The sequence below is a fragment of the Mustela putorius genome, unplaced genomic scaffold (assembly GCF_011764305.1).
Source record: "Mustela putorius furo isolate JIRA1106 unplaced genomic scaffold, ASM1176430v1.1 tig00000738_pilon_pilon_pilon, whole genome shotgun sequence".
Classification (NCBI taxonomy): Eukaryota; Metazoa; Chordata; class Mammalia; order Carnivora; family Mustelidae; genus Mustela; species Mustela putorius.
Genome location: NW_025421463.1, coordinates 7,602,112 through 7,623,506, shown reverse-complemented (window position 1 = coordinate 7,623,506; position 21,395 = coordinate 7,602,112). Strand labels below are relative to the sequence as shown.

The 21,395-nt window shown below is 56.5% G+C and overlaps 1 protein-coding gene across 2 annotated transcripts; it reads right to left on the bottom strand.

Moving 5' to 3' along the window:
- Positions 1-7,056: 7,056 nt before the first annotated feature.
- C1QTNF6 (C1q and TNF related 6) lies at positions 7,057-18,913 on the bottom strand. Of its 2 annotated transcripts, XM_045083907.1 has the most exons (4): positions 17,400-18,913; positions 15,147-16,560; positions 12,151-12,406; positions 7,057-9,236 (listed from the first exon to the last, which is right to left on the bottom strand). In XM_045083907.1, exons 3-4 carry the CDS (start codon positions 12,398-12,400, stop codon positions 8,689-8,691), a joined length of 798 nt encoding a protein of 265 aa, XP_044939842.1. In that variant the 5' UTR covers positions 12,401-12,406; positions 15,147-16,560; positions 17,400-18,913; the 3' UTR covers positions 7,057-8,688. The 2 variants fall into 2 exon arrangements, with proteins under 2 accessions (XP_044939842.1, XP_004743225.1); XM_004743168.3 differs by lacking the exon at positions 17,400-18,913 and having other exon boundaries at positions 15,147-16,760.
- Between the last annotated feature and the right edge of the window lie 2,482 nt (positions 18,914-21,395).

The window sequence follows — 21,395 nt, the reverse complement described above, 5'->3', positions numbered from 1 at the left end:
ATGGATGGATGGATGAGTGGATGGATGGATGCTAGTACATTCTCAGTATCTGATCAAGATGTCTGTTCATATTTCCTTGAATTCAGCAGAGATTTACTAGGTTTTCTGCTGATAGTCCCAGGCCAGGCACTATGGGACTTGCCATCTGGATCATTCAAACCCCCTTCTCTCTGTATAGGGGACACAATGACACACAAATAGTTGTAACTAAGGGACCATTGGCTTGAAATGTCAGGACAACCCCAGTACCGAGTGATAAGCGAAAGTTCATGTGATTTCATTCTAAACCTTTTAAGGCTTTATCTAAATGAATGAGAAGACAGAAAAAAAGAATTGTTCAGTTTACAGAGGCAATTTTGGCTTTAGAGAAAGCGGTCATGATGGGTGTAAGAGACAGAGAGTATGCCTAGTTCAAACAAAACACAGGCAGAAGACAGAGCCCAGAGCCGTGCTTGGCTGGGGCAAACAGGGAGAGCCTCTCCCCAGCGCTGCCTTAAGCTCCCCAAGTTCTAAAACTCATATTCACCCAGTAAACAAGTATTTATTGGGAGCCCGCTTTGTGCCAAGCTTGATTCTAGGCACTTGGAACCCAACAGTGAACAAAACATGAGGCAGCTGCATTTTTTTTCAAAGATTTTATTCATTTATTTTAGAGAAAGAGGGAAAATCCCATGCAGACCCCAATCTCTCCCCGCCTGCACTGAGCATGGAGCCCAACACAGGGTTCCATTCCAGCACCCTGAAATCATGACCTGAGCCAAAACCAAGAGTCTGACACTCAACCCACTAAGCCACCCAGGTGCCCCAAGGCAGCTGCATTTTTAATGAAAGCTTTATTTTGCAAAAATTAAAATTTCCAGCTAACATCACGATGTCCCTGATCTCAGAGCCGGGAAGAGATAAGCACAGATGGCCCTGGCCAGCAGATGCCAGCGGGCCCCAGCGCACCACCTGCTCTACCTGCTGCGGTCAGAGGGCACGAGCTCCTCCGGGACTCCTGCAAGAGGTCCTGCCCTATCACGGGACTGACCAAAAGAGCTCGAGGATCTGTTCTACCTTGTAGCCATTCTCTGAGACATAACAGCCCAGGCCCCTGACAGCTGTCACAAAGGCCTGGGTTAGACTCCTTCAGGTGCTGCCCACCGGCTACGTCCCAAATCCCAGGTCCTGCAAAGCTGGCGCCTTCCCACCATTTTTTCTGTTCCCTGAAAGTGCTGAGCAGTTCCTACCTCCGGGCCTTTGCCTGACCCCCGCCCCACCCTTTCCAATTATCTTCACCCTGTGGTCCTGGACATCACTTGCCCTCGTTTGCAGTGTGTGTGGTCCGTGAGGCTCTGTGCAGGTGGCAGAGACCGTGTGGCCTTTGTGTTCACTGCTTTGCCCCCAGTGCCCAGCCCAGCGCAGAGCCTGGGCTCAGGAGTCGCTCCTGAACCGCTGAATGAAGGGACACACGGTCCCGGCAGGCATTCATCCAGTCTCGGGCTGTCACGGCTTCTCCCGTAAAGACTTCAGTACCGTGTCTACCTTAACATAATACTCAGCACCCCCAGCGAGCGTGCCGTGAGCCCGCCTTTCACACATACTTCCCGCCTTTCCTCCCCACGTGGCGCTCCGGGGTGGACGCTGTTTCCATCACCCTCGTTTCGCGGTGAGGAAACTGAGGCGCAGAGTGGTCGCGGGAGTGCCCTCATTTCTGGGTTCCATCTGGGCCCGGGCAGTGTCCCCAGCAGGCTCCGATGTCCCCAGCAGGCTCCGATGTGTTCAGGGAAGCTCGACTCTGCCTCGGAGGGCCAGAGAGGGTTCCAGGCCGGGGTGACCTCCGTGCCCCGCGAGCTCGGAGGCCAATGGGGCAGGGCTGTAACCAGGGGTGCTCAGGGCCAAGGCTGTCCCCCAAGTCTGGGAAGGCTCCCCAGAACCGAGACACCCTGGCTGAGTCAGACGTCCACATCTGGTGTGTCAGCTGTATTTTAAACCCCGTCTCCCCACCCCGCAACCCTGCCCCAATCCTGCTTGGCGGTTCAGCCCAGACCCTCAGGCTTCAAAGGTAAATGTTGCTTCCCACAATCCTGTTCTTCTGGGGCGGGGTTGGTGTCAGTGTGATCATGTGACCCGCTCTGGCCAATGAGAAGCAGGGAGAGGCTGCGGGAGGAAAGACTGTTCTTTCTCCCAACCTGAGGCGACGCCTACCTGGGGCCGCCATCTTGGGGCCTCCATCTTGTGCCTGCCCTCCTGTGGCCCCAAGGGAGGCCGGCCTGAGAACAAAGCTCCGGCGCTAAGGGTGCCAAGTGGACGTGGGGGACAAACCACGGTTTTTCGTGGTGCCGCTCAGCTGCTGGGCTAACCAGCCCTGGAGCTGCCTTATCCTGGGATCAAGGGTTATTTTTCCATTTTGATGCTTTCTGTTCAGTAAGCGTTCCTTGCATCCAAAAGCATCCTCACAGATTCAGAGGGGAATCTGTATCACAAAGCGGAGGGAGGAGAGGATTCTTTCTCTGTGTGTTAAAACCCAAAGGAGAGAGCCTGCGTGCCCAGCCGAGAGCTCTGGGACAGGATGCACTGACCAGACACACGGTACCCCCCACCCCAATCTCCCGGACCCAGCACAGCCCTGGGGGGAGGCGGCAGCGGAGAAGCAAGGGCTGCCTCAGTCTTGGGGTTCCTGGCTGAAGTGCATCCTGGCCCCTCCTCCCCAGCTGAGCCTGGGGAGCTGCTCACAGAAGACCCCCGGCAGGTCTGAGACGCGGAGGGACCACCCCTCTCTCCCGGGCCAGACACTGGGGAGGCGGCTGAGAACCCAGGGAAGAAGCGGCTCCATGGCGTATTCACGCAGCAGGGTCCGGGCTCCGACAGCGCTCTGAGGGACACAGAATTTGTGAGGTAAGCACCGCGGAGCAGCCCTCCGGAGAGGGCTGAGGACCCAGGACGCTGCGGGAGCAAGCGTGATTCAGCAGGTGTGCGGACACCTGAGCAGAACCCAGAGCAGATGGCACGGTGACAGACTAAGCAGGGGTCATGTGGACCCGTGGGGACAGCTGACCTCTCACCGCCCACAGGATGGGGCACTTAGGAGCCGCTCCCCTTGGACATGAGGTCAGAGAGGAGCTCCAGCTGACCCAAAGCACCTTTCTTTGCCTTCAGCAGGATGGAAGTGCCTCTTAGCAATTAAGTTCAGGGGCGCCCTGGGAGGTTCAGTCGGTTAAGCATCTGCCTTGGGCTTGGGTCATGATCCCAGGGACCCCAGGATCAAGCCCAGCATGAGGCTCTCGGCTCAGCGGGGAGCCTGCGTCTCCTTTTCCTGCCTATTTGTGATCCCTCTCTGTCTCCCTCCGTGTCAAATGAGTAAATAAAATCTTAAAAGAAAACCAAAAGAAATGAAGTTTAGTGGGGAAGAAAGCAAGTTCCAGTTTTTGTACATCTGAGCTTGGGGCATCCATGCCTTCCTCTCCCTGCCTGTCCCCCCCATGGTGCACAGCAGTCAGCCTAGCAGTCAGCCAGCTGCAGGACAAGGACGGCCACCCACGCCCTCACCCTCACCCTCACCCTCACTCTGCTCCGGTCCTGCACTGGGTCCCCTGCTTCCTCCCTGTGCCCAGACCTCAGCTACTACTTCCTCCCGCCCACACCACCACCTTCAGGCCAAGACTTCACACCCCAGCCTGACCCTGTTCTGCACACCCTGCTCCCCCCCCCCCCCACCGCCCATGCCCCCCCCTCCTCCCTCCCTCTTGGTTTGCAGCCCAGCTGCTCCCAGGCACGGGGCTTGGGGCTTAGCCGTGCACTCTTGACTCCTGTCCTGGAAATCCCTCCTTCCTCTCTGGCTCCTGCAGCAGCCGCTGGCCGCAGCTGGCCCTGGCTCTCCCCCCACGGGGCCCCACCCATAATGTTCTTGACATCTGTTTCTGGTTGTGTTGCGTTTCTGCCTGTTTTCCCCTCCTCCAGAGGTACACGTGGCAGTATGTGGCTCCTGGGTCCGGGCAGGGCCGTGGAGCTGGCTGGGGGAGGAGGAAGCTGCAGAGGGAGCTACAGAGCGCCCTCTCTGGGCCGGCCGCTGCTGATGGACAAAACGGAGACTCAGAGGGACGAGGAGACAAGCCCAGCTCACATGGATAGAGGACAAATAACAGGGCCTGCCCTGGGCCAAGAGTTCTTCTAAGAAGATTCGGACCCTGGAATCAGAACCCTCGCCCCGCCAGGCTCCAGAGCCCACTCACTCCTACATTTGAGTACTTACCACTTCTCTGAAACTTCTCTGGCCCCTGTCACTTGGCACTTAATATTTTCTGGGACAATCGGCACTGTTTTCTTCGCAGTCTCCCCCATTGTTAGTCCAGGGGTCCTGATCGGGGGTTCTGAAAATTGTCACCCCATAAATCCTCGGAGACGCCCCCCCCCCCCCCAGGCCTCAGCGGGCAAGAGAGGAGGGACTTTGAATCCAATGGGACAGAAAAGGATAGTGAGGGGTCAAAAGAAGCCAAATGAGTTGCCCAGCCACTCAGGGGACTCCCCAGGGCAGAGCTGGCCCAGGAACCCACCTCCTGATGCCTAGGCCTGCTCTCTTCTCATTGGCAGAGAAAAGTCTGATAGGAACAGCGGAGACTGGTAGGCCTTTTGCCCAAGGTGGACCCCCCCCCCAACCTGGGTGCCCTCCTCTTGTCCCTCTGCTATTAAACCTCTGACTTCCTTTGGAGTCGAGTGGGAACATGGCCGTCTCCTGTAGGATGACATTGTCAGTCCACCCCGTGTCCTCTCCTGGACCAGCTGCCTCCAGTCCCACTCCATAGAATCCATGCTCCAGGGGGCCCCACAGCCATCTGCCTCTTAAGTTAACTCTAACCAGTGACCACGCTGCTCAGAACCCTCCAGCAACTCTCCATCACCTACAAGGTCAAGTCCCAACTTAGCCAGATGTTCGAGGACCTTTATGACATGGCCCCTCCCTACCTGTCCATCCTCAGATCCCATCCTGGACTGTCTCTACCACCTTTCCAAACATTTACATCCCTTATGGGCCTCTCCCGTTGCCCAGAACGTAGGCCGCACTGTCCCACCTCCCCCGCCCCGTCATGCTGCTGTCTCTCTCCCCCACATCATATGTCTTTCAAACTCCTATTCATCCTCCAAGACCCTGCTCAAATGTCCCCTCCACTCCGACACTTTCCTAGATCGTCCTTTCTAGAATTCTCTACTCTCTTCCTCATGCTCCAGTGCAACAGAAGAAGGACCTCCTGGGTGTATTCTTTTTCTAGGAAGGCCAAGGACTCCCAGATACACCCAAACCAAGCCCGTAGAAGGATCCAGCCCACCCATCCAGGTACTAAGTCCCCAGGGACACAGCCCGGTTCAACTGCCTGCACCAGCTCTGTCTGATCGAACTTCCCCCTTAATATTCCCTGTAGTGTCCCCCTCTCACCCCCGACCAAGCGATGGCAGAGCAGAGCTGAAGTCCTGTGACTCCCAGCCTAGGCTGTTTTCCATTTCATGGGCTGCTTCTCCTCGTGGCCCACTTCTCTCTCCCCTTCCTTGTTTAATACTTCAGAGGGACATACTATTTTCAAAATATGTAACTGAAGGGGATGGCAGGGGTGGACAAGATAGCTGTATGGGCTCCCTGGGTCCCCAGCACTAAGCATTATAGATCTCCTGGGGGACCTGGTCCCCACAGACCTGGCCACAGGCTTGGGGGCCTCCAGAGTTCCAGGGCCCTTGCCCGGCCCCCACTGGAACGTCACCTTCTGAAAGGGTCCCCATCACAAAGATCCAGAGGCTCCTGCCACTCCTTGGAGATTTGCCACCAAGCCGGAAACCGGGCTCCTGTGGGAAAAACTAGCGCAGGCGGACGTCGGAAGCCACTTGGAACCAGGATTGAAGCTTCTGCTGCAAATCAGCTGAGACCATGGAGGAGTTGGTTCTGAGAGCCCTGAGCTAATGTGGCCTGGAATTGCCTGCGACCTTTGGCCTCAGCTTGCAAAGGACAAACGAATTCTCCTGCAGGGGCTTGGTGAGAAGTTTCCAAAACTTTGCTGCCAAAAAACAAAACAAAACAAAACAAAAACTTGGCTGCCTTAGCAGATTGGCAAAACCGCTTGTCCTCACAGCATCCATGATTAGAGGCTCTGGCGCTGGGGGTAACCCTTACCTTTACTGCTGGGGGCAGACGGATGACACGTGAACAGAGTCTGGGCCAAAACTATGCCTTGGGGTCGCTCCCCTGCATAGCCTCTGACCCATGGGGAGCACTCAGGTGTAGTGGGAGGCCTCTTGCCGTGGCCATGTAAGTTTCAGAGAAACAAGAGACTCAGGGCTCCCTTGCCTGGGCTGGGCCGAGTACCAGGGCAGTTCCAGTAGTTTCATTCCTTATAGCTGCATCTTGCACATGGTGTCAGAATGCCACCAAGCACAGCCATAGGGACACACACAGGTGCCTTGAGTGTGTCAGGCAAGCCCACAGGGGTCACTGCAAACATAAATAGATTACGCGCTATCTTGGAAAGTCAGAACCCAGTCCACTGTCTGATGAAGCTGTGTTTTCCTACAGAGAACAGCCAACAGTTCTCTCGTAAATATTAAACACAAACCATGAGACAGAGTCCCCAAGTAGGGCCTGCAGGGTTCGGCACTTACAAGTGATTCACTGGAATGTAGGCTCCACAGCGTTCTCGAAGGCAAGAGGATGGCTTGGGCTCGCCCTGCACCTCCACGCCTAGCGGGGTACCCAGCACACAGCAGGCACTCAGTGAGTGTGGCTCAAACATCGCTCTTCTCATCCTCATGGCCACCCCCTGGGGTAGATTCTCTGCATCCCCATTTTACAAACAAGGAAACGGAGGCTCAGGTGTGTGGAGCCTGGCCTGAGGCCACAGACAAGGCGCAGCCCAGCCGGCTCCGAGCCTGGCTCCACTCACTCCAAGGCCTACCAGCTGATGAGTGACAGAGGGGGCTGCGTGGGATGGGGAGCCCATGGAGGGGAGCCCTGTGGTCGGGCCCCCAGCAGAACCAGGACTGGCTGCCCTCCCGAGGAGGGGCATAGGAAGCCGAGCAGAAAGAACCAGCCTGAACTGCCAAAAAGACAGACACACTTTAATCACTCCAGACAAGCAGGACAGGGGCGAAGTCAGGTGAGGAGTGAGGATATAGCACCAGCGTTCACGGCACGGGGTCAGGTCCTGCTGCCAGCCCCCATCACTGAGCCGTGAATCCGTCGGCTACGAGTGAGCACCAGAGACCACTGCCCGGGGCGCCTCTGCCCCACGGTCAGCATCAGCACCAACGGGAAGCAGCCATTTCCCTCTGGAGAGAGGTTCAGGCTACCTGGGATAGGAGACAAGAAGGCCGGAGACCGCCAGACTGCCCCACCCCGGGAGAGGGAGAAAGGACAGAAGGCCTGATGTCCCTTCCTTGGCTTTGGTCACTCCCAGTGCCTGTCTTAGCCTCATGGCTCAGAGGAGGTTCCCCTCCACTGACCTGGGATGTTGCCTGCTTCAGTTCCCTAGACCTGCTGAGGGCTCCAAAGCCTGGCCCATGGCCCGGTGGCACGTGTCAAGGTGGCATCTGGCCACAGGAGGCTCCGTGCCGGGCACGAGCAGCCCATCGGGACCTCAGCACTTTAACCAGGTCCGGAAAGCCAGGGACGTTGGGCCGCCAAGGAGGGCCAAGGAGGGTCAGAGAGCCCCTGGGGACGACATCCGTGTCTGGCCGTGGCTGGGAGCCTGGGAGAACCGAGGCCCAGGCACCTTGGGGATGGGGAAGGGGATGTGTGAGGAGGGGAGGAGTCCTCACGGGCTGCTGTACCTGACATGTGGGGAGATGTGGGTCTGGGCTCCCTTTCCCAAGGGCCCTCTTCACCCCCAAATGCTGCAGGCCCCTGGATCCTCCCCTCATAGCACCCTTGCCCTGACCAAGGCCCTTCTGGGGTTTGCTTTAATGAAGGGCATTGGGCAGGAAGGAAAGAAATGGACAAGGATAAGGATCCCCCCTACCTTGGGGACTCTATTCACCTTGGGGACCTGCAGACAAGGACGGTCCATGGTGGCTGAACGCCCAGACACAGACTTCTGTGATGAGAGCCCTGCTATTTTTCTGGGTCTGGCTTCCTGAGCCTGTGTCTCCCCACCCTGGCGGGGCTGGGCACTCACCAAGGGCAGGGCCTGTGTCTCACCTCAGCTTCCCCAGAGCCTGACACAGAGTGAGTGCTCAGAGAGCGTTTGATGAATGAATAAGGGACCGGCGGCTGCACAAGTGGGGTGCACAAGAGAGGGACAGAGAAGGTGGAAGGAGCAAGAGGATGGGGTGGGGGTCCTGGAAAGATGAGAGAAGTGAAGGATTTGGCAAGAGTCTAGAATGTTTGGAGGATTCCAGAATGTTGGGAAAGGTCTAGAATCGGGATTCAAGGGGGGTCCCTGGACCAATAGCACCAACTACATCCAGGAACTTCTTATACGTGCAGAGCCCTGGACACCGCCCCCTTCAGAACCAGAATCAGAATCTGCCGCGTTCGCAGGCTGGGAAAGTTCTAGAATATTCAGGTTCTTCTTAAAATAGTCCAAGAGAAGAGAGAGAGCGAGATGTTGGAGGGAAGGAAAGAAGAGGAAGCCCATCCAGAATGCTTGGTCCCGGGGGCCCACTTCATGGAGGACAACTTTGCCCACAGTTCCCCCCACCCCGGGGCCGGGGCTGCCCCACCGGGGACCACTAATCATCCTCAGGCTTGATGAGGTGGCCACTGAAGGTGATGTAGGTGTCCACGTCGTCGCTGTAGACGGCATTCTCCCGCTCGCGCTTGAAGAGACGCACCCAGACGCGGTCCCCGGGCGCCAGCGCCAGCATCACGCTCTGGCTCTGCATGATGCTGCGGTCGCTGGGCTGCGCGTAGAGGATGACGGCCGCCTCCTCGTTGTGCACCACGTGCACGTACGTCTCCTTGAAGTTCCAGCTGTGGACGTTGAGGCTGAAGAAGTAGAGGCCACGCAGCGGGGCGACAAAGTGACCGGCAGTCAGGTCGAAGTGGCCATCGGGGTTGACGAAGACAGTGTCAAAAAGCAGCGGCTGGAAGCCCTCGCTGCTGTGCAGGGCCGTCTTGCGGCCCACCGAGAAGGCTGAGAAGCGCGTCTGGCACGGGGCCCCGGGGCTGCCCGCCTGCCCCTTGGCGCCCTTGGTGCCCTGCGGGCCACGCTCCCCCCGGGGACCCTCCCGGCCCAGCTTCCCGGGCGTGCCCAGCAGGCCTCGGTCCCCTTTGTCACCTGTGGGGACAAGAAGGGGAAAGTCAGGGCCGGCACCCTTGTCTCTGCTTGCAGAAGGCTCCGCCCCTGCCTTGAGAAGGAAGGCCAGAGAATAGCCAGCATGTACTGAGCACCTACTGCATACCGAGCACCGCTCTGCTGAACGCCCCTCTAAAGAAGACACCGTGATCATCTCTACTCACAGCGAGGTTCAGTGACTCACCCAGGGTCATACAGCTCAGGGGAAGCAGGAGGGGCAAGCCCCAAGACCTCTCTGTCTTCCACCGCCCATTCCCCTCCCCGTCCAGTGAAGGTGTGATCACGTTCCCTGGGAAGCCAGGCCCAAACCCCAAGAGTCACGACTCCCAGCCTGACTCCAGCGGAGAGGTAGCGGCTGCAGGACCCACTTGGCATTTCTTTTTCTTTCTTTCTTTCTTTTTTTTTTTTTTAATTTAAATTGAATTTAAGTAACAGACAGTGTATTATGCATTTCAGGGGTAGAATTTAGTGATTCATCAGCTGCACAGAACACCCAAGGCTCATAACATCCCAAGCCCTCCTGATGCCCATCCCCCAGTGACTCTGTTCCCCTTCCCCCCCTCCAGCCGCCCTCAGTTTGTTCCCTAGAGCGAAGAGTCTCTTATGGTGTGTCTCCCTCTCTGTTTTTCTCTTATTTTATTCTATTTTTTTCCTTCCCTTCCCCTATGTTCATCTGTTTTGTCCCTTAAATTCTGCATACGAGGGAAAGCGTACTGCCTTCGTCTTGCTCCGACTGACTTATTTCGCGCAGCTGCATATCCTCTGTTCCATCCATGCTGTTGCAAATGGCAAGAGCTCATTCTCTTTGGCAGCTGAGTCGCACTTTGCATTTCTGACTCAGAGAAGGAGCCAAGAAAATAGCCTCCGCCTACATGAAGGGAAAGGCCCTGGTTCGGAACCAGGCAGCCCTTGGTTAGTGTTATGTCCCACTGGGGCATTTCACGGTCACGGCCTCGGTTATTTTGTCTCTGTCTTGAAGAGGAATCTGCCCACCTCACAGGGCTGATGTTGGGCCCTTGACAAAATGTCCTATGGGGGAGCGCCCTATAGACTTCCAATATGAGGCAGGAGGGTCCACCCAGCAACGCTCGGCCTGTCCCTGACTGCCCGGGGCTCCGGCAACATCCAGCCTCATCCTTAGGCACACACGCCTCTGCCCAGCCTCAGTTCCAGGCTGACCTTGAGCACAGAAGGAGCAGGGGATCCCCTGTGTCTTGAGGTACCTGATCCCAAGCATTTCCCTGCCGCCTGTCACGCGCCAGAACTCCTACCATCAGCCACTCCCCTTTGAGAGACCCGCACAGCCCTGTGTCTTCCCAAGGTCTCCTGTGACCTCGGCAGTATTGATGAAAAGAGCGAAACGGAAGGCATAGACCCTCGGGGGGGGGGGGGGAAGCCTGGAAAGAAGCGGGGAGAAGGGGGTCCCTGGCTCTGCAGCAGTTTGGCCCCCCAGCCTCCATAGAGAAAGACCCCCTTGCATGCACCACACTTTATGGTTTGCATCTCCCTGCCCCAGACCCAAGGGAGGGGGGTGAACGCTGGTCCTAGGAAGGGGTTACCTTTACCTTTTTACAAAGGAGGCGGCAAGCCAGGGACAGAGAGACCAGCCCGATCCGTACCGTGAGGGAGCGAGCAGCTGGGACGGGGATCCAGGGGACTCCTGACGCCAGCCAGGAGCCTCCTGCCACAGCCGAGTGCCCACCCGCACCGGCAGATAGTGAAGGCTGGCTCAAGGGTGTCCTCCTAATCCTGGGTTTTCCAGACAGCTCCTCAGCCTCAGGCAGAGGCTCTATGGGCCTTGGGGAAGATGGGGTGCTGGAGGAAGGGAGGTGTCCTTCCCCAGGAAACCCGAGGCCCAGAGTCCTCAGAAGCTAGCCAACCCCTGGCTCTAGGGTGGAGTGGCCCGAGTCCTCAGGGACAAATCTAGGCTTTGTCCCTTATAGCTGTGTGCTCCTGGGAAAGCGCCTCCCTGCTTGGAGGCTCGGTGTCCCCCTCTGCAAAATGGGAGCAATGACCAAGGACTGACGTCTTGGGGTGGTTGGCCACACAACCCCAGCTGAAGGGTGTCCAGGGCCTGGCCCCAGGCCCCAGCTGTTCACAGTCCCCAGCAGCAGAAGCCTCTTCCCGATTTTCGAGGACAGGGAGCCCGCTCTCGCCTGGATAGCCCTAATGGCTGCCCATAGATCTCCCTGCTTCCACCCTTGTCCCCTACCGGCCATTCTCCACGAAATATTAGAGAGATCCATTTGTAGCCCCAGTGGGACCAGGTCTCTCTGCTCGAACCCTCCCCTGCTCCCCATTCCCACTCAAGGAAACCCAAGTCTGACCCTGCCCCTATTTTATCTCCAACTTCAGCTCCTCCTCTTGCTCTCTGCTCCTTAGACACACCAGGCCTACTCCTACCACAGGACCTTTGCACCTGCTGCTCATGCTCCTTGGACTGCTCTTCCTCAGACAGCCACATGGCTTCTCCCTCACTTCTCAATGAACCGACACCCCATTTAATTTGCAACCTATTCCCTGCACCTACACTCCTGATGCCCCTTACCCTCCTCAACTTTGGCTCCGCCATCCCCTTTATCACCATCAAACATTCTGTCTCATTAACTTCAGCAATATATTTTTTGCTCACTTTTTGCCTCTCCCATGGGAACAGCAGTTGGCACTTCTGTCTGGTTTGCTCATGCTCCATCCTCAGAACTCAGAACAGTCCTGGCACATAGTAGCTGCTCAATAAATATATGAATGACAGAAAGGGTCTGGGACAATTTTCTGTCTAGGTTTTTCCTGTTCCCTCCCCCTCACCAACCCCAGCCCAAGGAGAGGGCTCCACGCCCTCCCCATCCCCAGCCAGGCCACTCTAGCCTGAGCCACTGGGAGGGAGGGGGCTACTCACCCTTCAGGATGGTGATGTTAATGTAGGGCCTGACCTCAGGCAGCAGGTATGGGAGGGCAGATGGAGAGGCAGATAACACTGCTTCATCGGCAGGGGTCAGGGGGTCCTCAGAGTCACAGCACCGTTGACAGTACCCAGGGGTACCCGAGGCCACCACATCCCCAGAGGAGGGCTCCTCTGTGGGGACCGCACACACCAAGAGAGGGAGCAAGAGCCCTGCACAGAGGAGGTCCAGGGAAGCTATCCCCATGGTGACCTGCAGCAAGTAAAAAGGGGCAGAGATTCTATTTAAGGGACCGTCCACACCGCGCACTGTGCAGCACGGATGCTTCCCCCATATTATCAGCACACCTGATGTAACTCGAGGGCAGAGAGTTAGTGTCCCCATTTAACAGATGAGAAAAAAGAGACTGACACAGAGAAGCAATTTCTCCCAGGTCATGAAGAGACCTGTGGCCATGCAGGGCCTGCAGGCCAGGTCCCCTGGAACCTAGTCCATGGGGATTTCTGGCACACATGGGCCTGGGAAGGAAACCCGTCTAAAGATAGCCACAGCCGGGGAAACAGACGAAGTCCCGGGACGCCTTTGCTGGGGTGGGCGAGGAAGGTGCTCCAGCCACCCACATGTCCTACCCAGTAAGACCGTGAAATGCTCCCCACCCCAGCCCGCCCTGCCCACCTCCCTTTGGCTTGTTTCTTGCAACCGACCCAGCCTTCTCCAGCAAGCACAGGCTACCAGCCCAGCATGAGGGATGTTAGTGCGCCCCTGCGACCAATGCAAATGATTCTGCAGGCTCGCTCTTCAGGAGAGGGGACGAGGTGCAGATCTGGCACCTGAGCACCATGGTCCTGACCAAGATCTAGGAAAGTTCATTTATTATAGCAGTCAGGAAGCAACATCCAGAGAAAATACACAGTGTTGTGCCCCGGGATGCTGTTACGGCATCTTTAAGAATTCAGGAATAGGTATGCAGAATTTCAGAACGTAGACCAGTGTTGGCCTGCCTAGAGGTGCCTGTGTGCAAGGCAGAAGCAGGTACCTCTCTGCGCCGACAAATTAGAAACAAAAATAGAAGTCATTTTTGGAAAAATGCAACACTGAGGGTTTGTAGATTGGCAAAGGCTGTTGTCAACCCACCTCCCCCTCAGCACCTTTGTGCAGTCAACAACCCACACAGCTCAGCCTTACACAGAAGCCCTTAAGACTCTGGAGTTAATTCATTGGAAGGGAGTCGTGTCAATCATCATAGACCTACCAATCCACTGCCAAGGGGGTAAATTGGAATTAAAGAGCAGGACTAGAAGGTCTGGAAAATTCAAAAAGGATGGGAGAAGCCCAGGGGTTTATGAAGATGTCTATGGCCCTGGCCAAGGGAGGTTCCAGAGTTCCAGGAGGGGGGCAGGAAGTGGCCAGGACAGCAGACACTGGGGACAGGCTGGGGCTGGGTGGGCAGGAAACCCGGCAAAGAGCCTTTGAGGTGGTAGCAGTGTTTGGGGGCTGGCATATTATCGCAGGATCAGAAACTCGGCTCTTGAAACCAGACTGGTTTTTACACTTCTGGCGTTTCTTTGTTTATTTCCTTTTTGTTCCTTTAACATTTGGTACAATTCAAAAATATTTTTTCTGCGGTTAATACATATATAGAAGTTAAAATTATTATTTTTTAAAAAAATGCTATTCTATCTTCACTGAGGACTGAGGTAAGGGATGGGTTTTAAAGGGCAGGAGTTCCCCCTCTATACACACACACACACACACACACACACACACACACACACACATTCCACCATCTGGGGGCTGAACAGTAGCTAGAAGGGTGGTGGCGAGCAGGTCGTCCCCACAGATAACACCCTCTCTTAGAAGTGACCATTCCCCAGCTCTACCCTGGTCTGTTTTCCTGGTTCTGCTCAATAAGGCAGATAAACTTCTCAGAGATCAACATCCTCTCTGTTCAAGATTATAACCCCCACCCTGTGTTTGTAAATGCCACATCTCGGTGATTTTTGAGAAGAACAAAAATCCCCTTTTTCCTGGCCATAGATGTGACTTTATGGGAAAGGGTGAGGCCTTTAGGGTTGGACCTAAGATCCCATGATAGCTTACAAACTGTGTGACCTCAGGCTAGTAGCTTAACCTCTCTAGTCTTCCATGCTGCTCCTTGACACTCACAAGGAGTTGAAACCATTGCCTACCTCCCAGGTTGTTCAGGAGGATCCAAATGCAGGGCAAATGCCTGACTTCTAAGACTCTTAATACAAAGGATGGCAGAGGGACATCTGCCAACATTGTATAGTGAGGACCCTCATCAGTGGTGAGAGCTGAGTAATGCACGAGATTGCTGAATGACAATGTTGCAAGCTTGAAGCAAGATAATGTCAATTACACTTCAGTAATAAACAAGTAAGATTTGAAACATGTTCCTTCCTGTGACAGACAAGGCCTCTACCCAGTGCCCACACGGGATGGGAAGAGCAGAATTTCGCCTGGAGAACTGGCATGGTTGGGGATGTTTCTGTTGGCAGAGGCCAGATTGGAGTCAAAAGCTCTGAGACACAGAACTGTGCCCTGGGGAGAGCAGGAAGCAGGAAGCAAAGCAGTCTTTGAACAAGAGTAATAATAACCACAGCCATGATCAGGGACTGGCCCTGGGGGAAGGGGGACCACGCAGGGATCCAGAGTGGGGGACTGTGCCATCTGGGGTGATTTGGGGTTGGGGGGGTCTCCCTGCTGCCTTTACTTAGGAGCTGGGAGCTCTCTGGGATGGGAGGGAGCTGGGCCTGCTGAGTTGAGGTGGTGAGTGTCCCGGCAGGGACTGGCTCCCGCTAGAGGGGCAGGGCAGCCCTTCACCAGGGGCTAGAGGGGCTGAGAGGATCAGAGGGAGAGAGCAGAACCCAGGAGGTGTCTAGGAAGAGAGGAGGGAGGAAGGGAATTCTGGGCTCTGACCCCAGCCCCCGGGGCCCTGCTGGAAGAAGTTACAGGAACATTCATCACTCACCCCGTGTCCAGTGGCCTCCACGGCAGCTCACAGACCCCCGGCCTCTGGGCAGTCCTTGGCTCCTTGGCCCATGTCTGCTAGTTGCTGGCCCAGACCCCCGGGCTGAGCCGAAGAGGGAGGGAGAGAAGGAGGGAGAGAGGCGGAGGGAAGGGAAGGCGGAGGGAGCGGGCTGAGCTGGCTTCCCACTTCCCCTCCTCTCTGCTCCCTCCTCTCCAGCCTCTGGGATCTGTGGGAGATAAAAGGAGCCTAGGGAGCTGGGGTTTTCCTTTGCTTAACTCTTTGGTTGTCCAGTGGGGTCTGGTTTGATTCAGAAGCCCAAGAGAGTCAGAGTGGGAAGGGGTCTGAAGCCCCTTGAGGTGCAGGCTGGAAAATAGAGGGAAAGGAAGGGGCAGGAGCCCCCCAGATTGCTCAGGAATGAGGCGGCAGCACTGGAATCCGGGCTGAGAGGTGGGCTTGGCCTATTTGCTCTGGGTCACAGGGGCAGGGTGCTGAGGGGAGAGGGCGCGGGCACCCCCTAGCTCAGAACTTGGGCCAATCCATTGACCTCTCCGTCCCTAGGAATCTGCAGAGCTCCAGTCCCCTCTTCTTGTGCCGGGCACAGGGGAGGCTCAGCACATGTCCAAGTCAATGAGCAGGTATGACCCCCTCAGGTACTAGGTAAGGGCAACAGCCAGGTCAACACCCCCTCTCCAATGGACATGGAAGTCCCCCGCCTCAGCCTGGAAATCTCCCCTGAACGGTCCATCCCTCGTGTCTTATGGAGCCAACCCCTCTGTGGAAATGACCCCCCCCCCAGAAGGGTCCTGCTGGCAAGAGGGGGCAGCCCATGTAGTATGCCCCTCGGCCTGGGCGGGGTCCTGCCCAGTTTCCTTCCAGTTGAGCTGCCAAGGTTTTTCATGCATCCCTGGGACTCTGGGGTGCCCAGATGGTCTCCAGTGTCCCTCCCACTCCAGCCCCCTCTCATTCCGCACTGGTTGAGTGCTTACTGCCTGAGCTGGGCCTCATCTTTGCAGGGGTTTTTGGAACCAGAAGGGTGTTCCCATCCATTATTTCAACTTAGCTGACCCCAGCCTTGTGCTTTCCCAGGGTCCCATGGCTGGGAGGAGTGAAGAGGAGCCACAATTCCACAGAAAGGAAGGGGTCCCCAGCCCACTGGAGTCCTAGGAACATGCCTGGGCAGGGGGAATAGGTTGGGTTGGGGGGGACAAAGGCTCTAGTTCCTGGTCTGTCCCGTGGGAAGAGGGAGGCAGTGACATTACTGCCCTCAGTACAGAAATGTAGAGATCTGAGGGGGATGGAATTCAGTCTGGGGCTTAGGGCATGAAAGCCTAGCCCCTACTCACCGGGCCAAGTGTGGAGGATATCTGTGGCCTGTGTATCTTTAACCATGTCTCATGTCCAGCCTTCAGTCTTTCTAGCAGTTTTGGGGATAATCAGACAGCAGAACTTCAGTCCTGGAAAGACCCTGAGAGATGGCCTGACCCAATTACTTAATGTGACCAGCAGAGACTCCGTGACCCAGGATAGACCCCAGTCTTTGGCTCAAGGTCACAGCTGACCGAAGCCAAAGCTGGAATGAAAGTCAGACTCTCCCAGCTTTCAGCTTTGTGCTGCTTTCACCTCTCAAGCCTCCCAAGTCCTCCCCCCTACCCTGACCTACTTAGGAACCCCAGGGGGTCCCCCAAAAGCAGATTGAGGTTCTACAGCATTGAGAAAACACCAGGGCCACACTGGCCATGCCCTCTATGTGGCCCTGCCTCAGGCAGCATTCCCAGGGCGCTGAGCCAGGGCTGCAGAGGGTGGGAGCCATCCTTCCCACCCTCCCCCTGCTGCTGTCACCAGGGAAAGGGCTGAGTCAGCAGCACCAGAGTGGCTGCCTCTGAGCCCTTTGGCTTAGAAAGCCTAGCCTCAGAAGGAAGGGAGAAGGGAAGACAGATGGGGGATGGGGAGCGCAGCTTGGGGACACAGGAAGTTTATCCCATGCTATGCCAGCCCTCTGCTCCAGGCCACACTCAACAGCCGCTCTGCCAAAGGCCACTCAGCCCATTTAACAGATGAAGAGACTGAGGCCAGGAAAGGGACTCGATTTGCCAGGTTCTAGGGCTGGCTCCTTTGGCTCCCAGCCAGGCCGAGAGCCCCAGAAAAGGGCTCCTTGTTCTCTTTGCCAGTTGGAGGCAGGGTGGACAAGAGAGCAAGACTCAGATATATTACACTTCAATATTTTCCCTCTCACTCTCACTCTGCCTAAAATACCTTCATCTGTGCAGCATCCGTGGTCTCCCAGCCATTCGGAGGATCTTCCCAGCTGGCCAGGTAGCTTGGAGACAGAGCCCCAGCCCGGGGGCAGACAAAACTGGGTTATGTCCCAGCTCCAGCTCCTTCTAGCTGTTTGACCTTGGGCACACTCCCTACTTCTGAGCCTTGGTGTTCCTGGGCCAGAGGGACATAAGGAAGCCAAGAGCACCTGAGCGATCTGGTGGGATACCCGATAGGGGTCCCCTCTACTGGCCACCCACCAGTGCTTCTCCGTGGTCACACTCTGAATAGGGTAAGGGTATCAGCTCCTTCTCATGCACACCTGAGTCGGAAGCCCTGGGACCCAGGTATAAAAATAGTGAGTGAGTGCTTACAGAGTGCTAGGACCCCTCATGTATTTTAAAAAGATAAAATGTGTGCCTGTCAAAAGGTGAGACAGAAAACATGATTCCTGGAGTCAGCATTGCAAGTTGTGAATGCAAGTTGCAGATTTAACTGCTCAGGGTCACTAGCCAATTAAGAAACTCAACAAAGGCAACCGCGAGCGCCACCTGCTGGGGAGAGCCAAGGGGCCCCGCGGTGGGTGTGACCCAGCCCACTGGGCACCCACCTCATGGAACCGGCGACCTGTGATGCTCCCCACCCGTCTCATCCCCTTCGTCGGGAGCTAAGGGGGTAGCAGAGGGCTAGGAGAAGGATGAAAGGCCACTGCGACGTGCTCGGGGCTGGCTGGGACGCCCAAGCACTTTTTTCCAATCCCCTCCCCACAAAGTTGGGGAGAGGTTGGCCAGAGGTTCCAAGGGACCCTCCCTCTCCCAAGCAGTTCGTCCCGCTTCCTCCTGCGCGGAGAACCCCAGACTCGGTTCTACTACGGAGGCCTTCCACTGATTAGCCAGGGTGGGTTGGGTGAACATTACCTCCGGACTCAGTTTCTCCACCCTGGGCTTTCAACACCCCATGTCTGATCCCGAGTTGGGCGAGTTTAAGTCCATTTTACAGAAGGGGACACTGAATCCCCAAGAGGCCCAGGGAAAGAAAGAGCCAGCAGGTCGCGGGGAGTCTGTCGGCCGTCTCCACCCCCACCCCGCCCCAGAAGAACCCGGCTAACTGTTGGGGGGAAACTGAGGCTAAGGAACAGGTGCAGCAAGTGGCTCCCTCCCCGACGGCCGACCAGTGGCAGAACCAGAACGATGAGGCAGCCGCCAACCTCCCGGCTCCGCTTGGCAGAAGTAAGGAGAGACTCCCCGACCCCCGGCCCACCGGCTTCGGCTTGGACCCCTGGGAAAAGGCAGTCGCCGGCAGCGGGCCCGCCCCTTTGGTTGCCAGTCGATGCCCTGGAAAAGCAGGGCCCAGGGCTCAGGCAAACCGGACCCTCAGGCCAGCTCTGCTCCGGCTTCTGGGCCTTCACCCGAGAAGCCCAACCCGAGGCGGCTCCTCGGCGCCAGGGAAGGGCCCCCGCGCGTCCAGCCCAGAGCGGAGCCGGCCAGGAGCCCACAAGGCCGGACTTGGCCGAGCATCGCCGAATCCCGCCAAGTGCTGCCGAGGACAACCGGGCAGAGCCGACTTTGGCCGAGCCTGGCAGGGGCGGCCGAACATGGCCGAGTCTGACCGAGTGGAGCCGAGCGTGGCCGAAGAGAGCCGAGTCCGGCCGAGCGGAGCGGCGACCAGGCGGAGGTTCCGTGGCGCCCCCTGCCGGACACAGAGCACAGCGCGGGCCTCGGCCAAGCCAGTCCTCGGCCTCCAGGTCTCGCGACAGTCCTGTGAGGTGAGGTTATGAATAAAGCCCATTTTATGGATGAGGAAACTGAGGCTCCAAGCGCTTCCGAGGCCAGCCCGGAGGCCCGCAGAGCTAAGCAGTGGGGCCGCTGGGGTTGGATCCTGATTGCGTGGCTGACAGCTCAGCGGACGGCCGCCCACGTAAACAGGCCTGTGAGTTTGCTTTGTTCTCCCTGTAATTACTGCTGTTCTGTGGCCCGAGAGCAGCAGAGACCTGTCTGATGAGCGGAGGGAAGCTGAACCTCAGAGTCAACCCCTCCTTACAGACGGAGAAAGTAAGCAGGCTCTGGGTCGTGTTGAGCAAACGCAGGACTGACCATTCGGTGTGCCAATATTGACATATTTCCAGGTAATTAGAGCAGATAACAGGACGAGGAGGGCCCCTGGCCTCCTTTTCCCCACCTGCCGGCCCCACAAGCCGGCCACGGGGGACGTGGGCTCCTGGCTGCCTCTGGGCTGTGTTCCTGGGATGTGTGAACCAGGACCTGAGGTGTCGGGGACCCTGGAGATGACTTCAAGTGTGGCCGAGACATTTTCTTTGAAAAGGAACCTTCTGCACACACACGTGCACAAGTGTTTGCCCTTCGTTCACACCTCTGGGCTGTAGGGCTCCCTGGAGGGTGGCAGAACCTCCAGAAGGCCATGGAGTCCCCACGGGCCTGGGCTGTCCTCACACCTGTCTGGTCTTCCCCAAGGATATCATCTGCCAACACCCAGTGACCACCAAGGAGCTGGCATCAGTGGCCTCAGAGCTCTCTCCACGTGCCGCATTGCCCCTGCCACCTTGCCCCCCAGTTTCACAGTTTAAAAAACAAAACAAAACTGTAGACACTGGACTGGGGGCTGGGAAAACAGCTTCTTGGTCCCGCTTATGGTATCATGACCCTGAGCCAGGTGTTTGACCATCCCTGGTCTGACCATCCCTGGTGTGACTGTCCTGTCCTGTAAACGGATATTGGAGCTGTCCTAGGTCCAACAGTGCTAGGTCCTCAGTACCTAGACCGTCTTTCATAACTCCTCTTTGGTGCATGCACTCCAGTGTCCTCTCTACACTCAGCTGGGCCGTCATGCCTCCTGAGGAGTCTTCCACCCCCCCTTACCCGTGGAGGGATCCTTCCTTCCTTCTGAATGCACTTCTTGCATTCGTTGAACACAGCACCTAACACATCAGGCACAGTGCTTAACTGTGGAGAAATATTAACTCATTTAAACCTCCCAACAATAGAAACATCTGCTCTCAACCCCATCTCAGAGACAGGGCTTGCGGGGAGAACACAGAAAGGTTGATTAACTGCTTCAAGGCCAAACAGCTAGTGAACGGATGAGCCGGGATTCAAGCCCAAGCAGTTCCAGGGGTCATGTGCTTCAGAACTGGCTAGTTTATCTATTCTCTTCCCTGTGACTTCCTTTGCTCCTAAGACTGACGAGCCTTGTAACTTCTCTGTCTTCAGCTTTTTGCAATTGGCAGTTGCTCCCCCAAATACTTGCTAAATGAAAGAGTGAGCGGGCCAGGAATTATGCAAGCCCTGGAGGGCTTGCAAGAGGAGGGACCATAAGTTCTGTTTTGCAGGCAGGGAACTGTGTTCGCTCCCTGGACCTGCTATGACCAAGTACCACGAACTAGGTAGCTCGCAACAGAAATTCATTTGCTCCTGGTTCTGGAGGCTGAGCGTTTGAGATCAAAGAGTCAGCACAGTTGCTTCCTTCTGGAGGGCTCTGAGGACCTCCCACTCAGCTTCTGGCACTTAGCTGACAACCTTTGGTGTCCTGGGACTTGTAGAAGCCTCACCCTGCAACTTCGTGTGCTCCTGTCTGTCCAAATCTCCCCTTGGCTTAAGAACACCAGTCACACTGGATTGGTGGCTCACCCTACCCCAGTATGACCTCATCTTAGCTACTTATGCCTGAAAGGACCATACTTTCAAATAAGGTCCCATCCAGAAGCACCCAAGGTTAGGACTTGAACATGAATTTGGCAAGGAGACTCTACACAACCTACAACAGGAATTAACCCCCTACAAGGTCCTGTCTGACACAGCTTCTGCCCCTCAGCTGGGCCCAATCTCTGCTTTTCCTCTTTTTCTTGACAGCATTCCTGCGGGCTCAAGGCCTTAGCACACACAGGTCCCTCTTCCAGGCAGTCAGGTGTCCCCACCACATGCACCCCTCCCCTGCCCTCTCAGCCCCTACCCTATCACACTCCTCTCCCAACTAGAT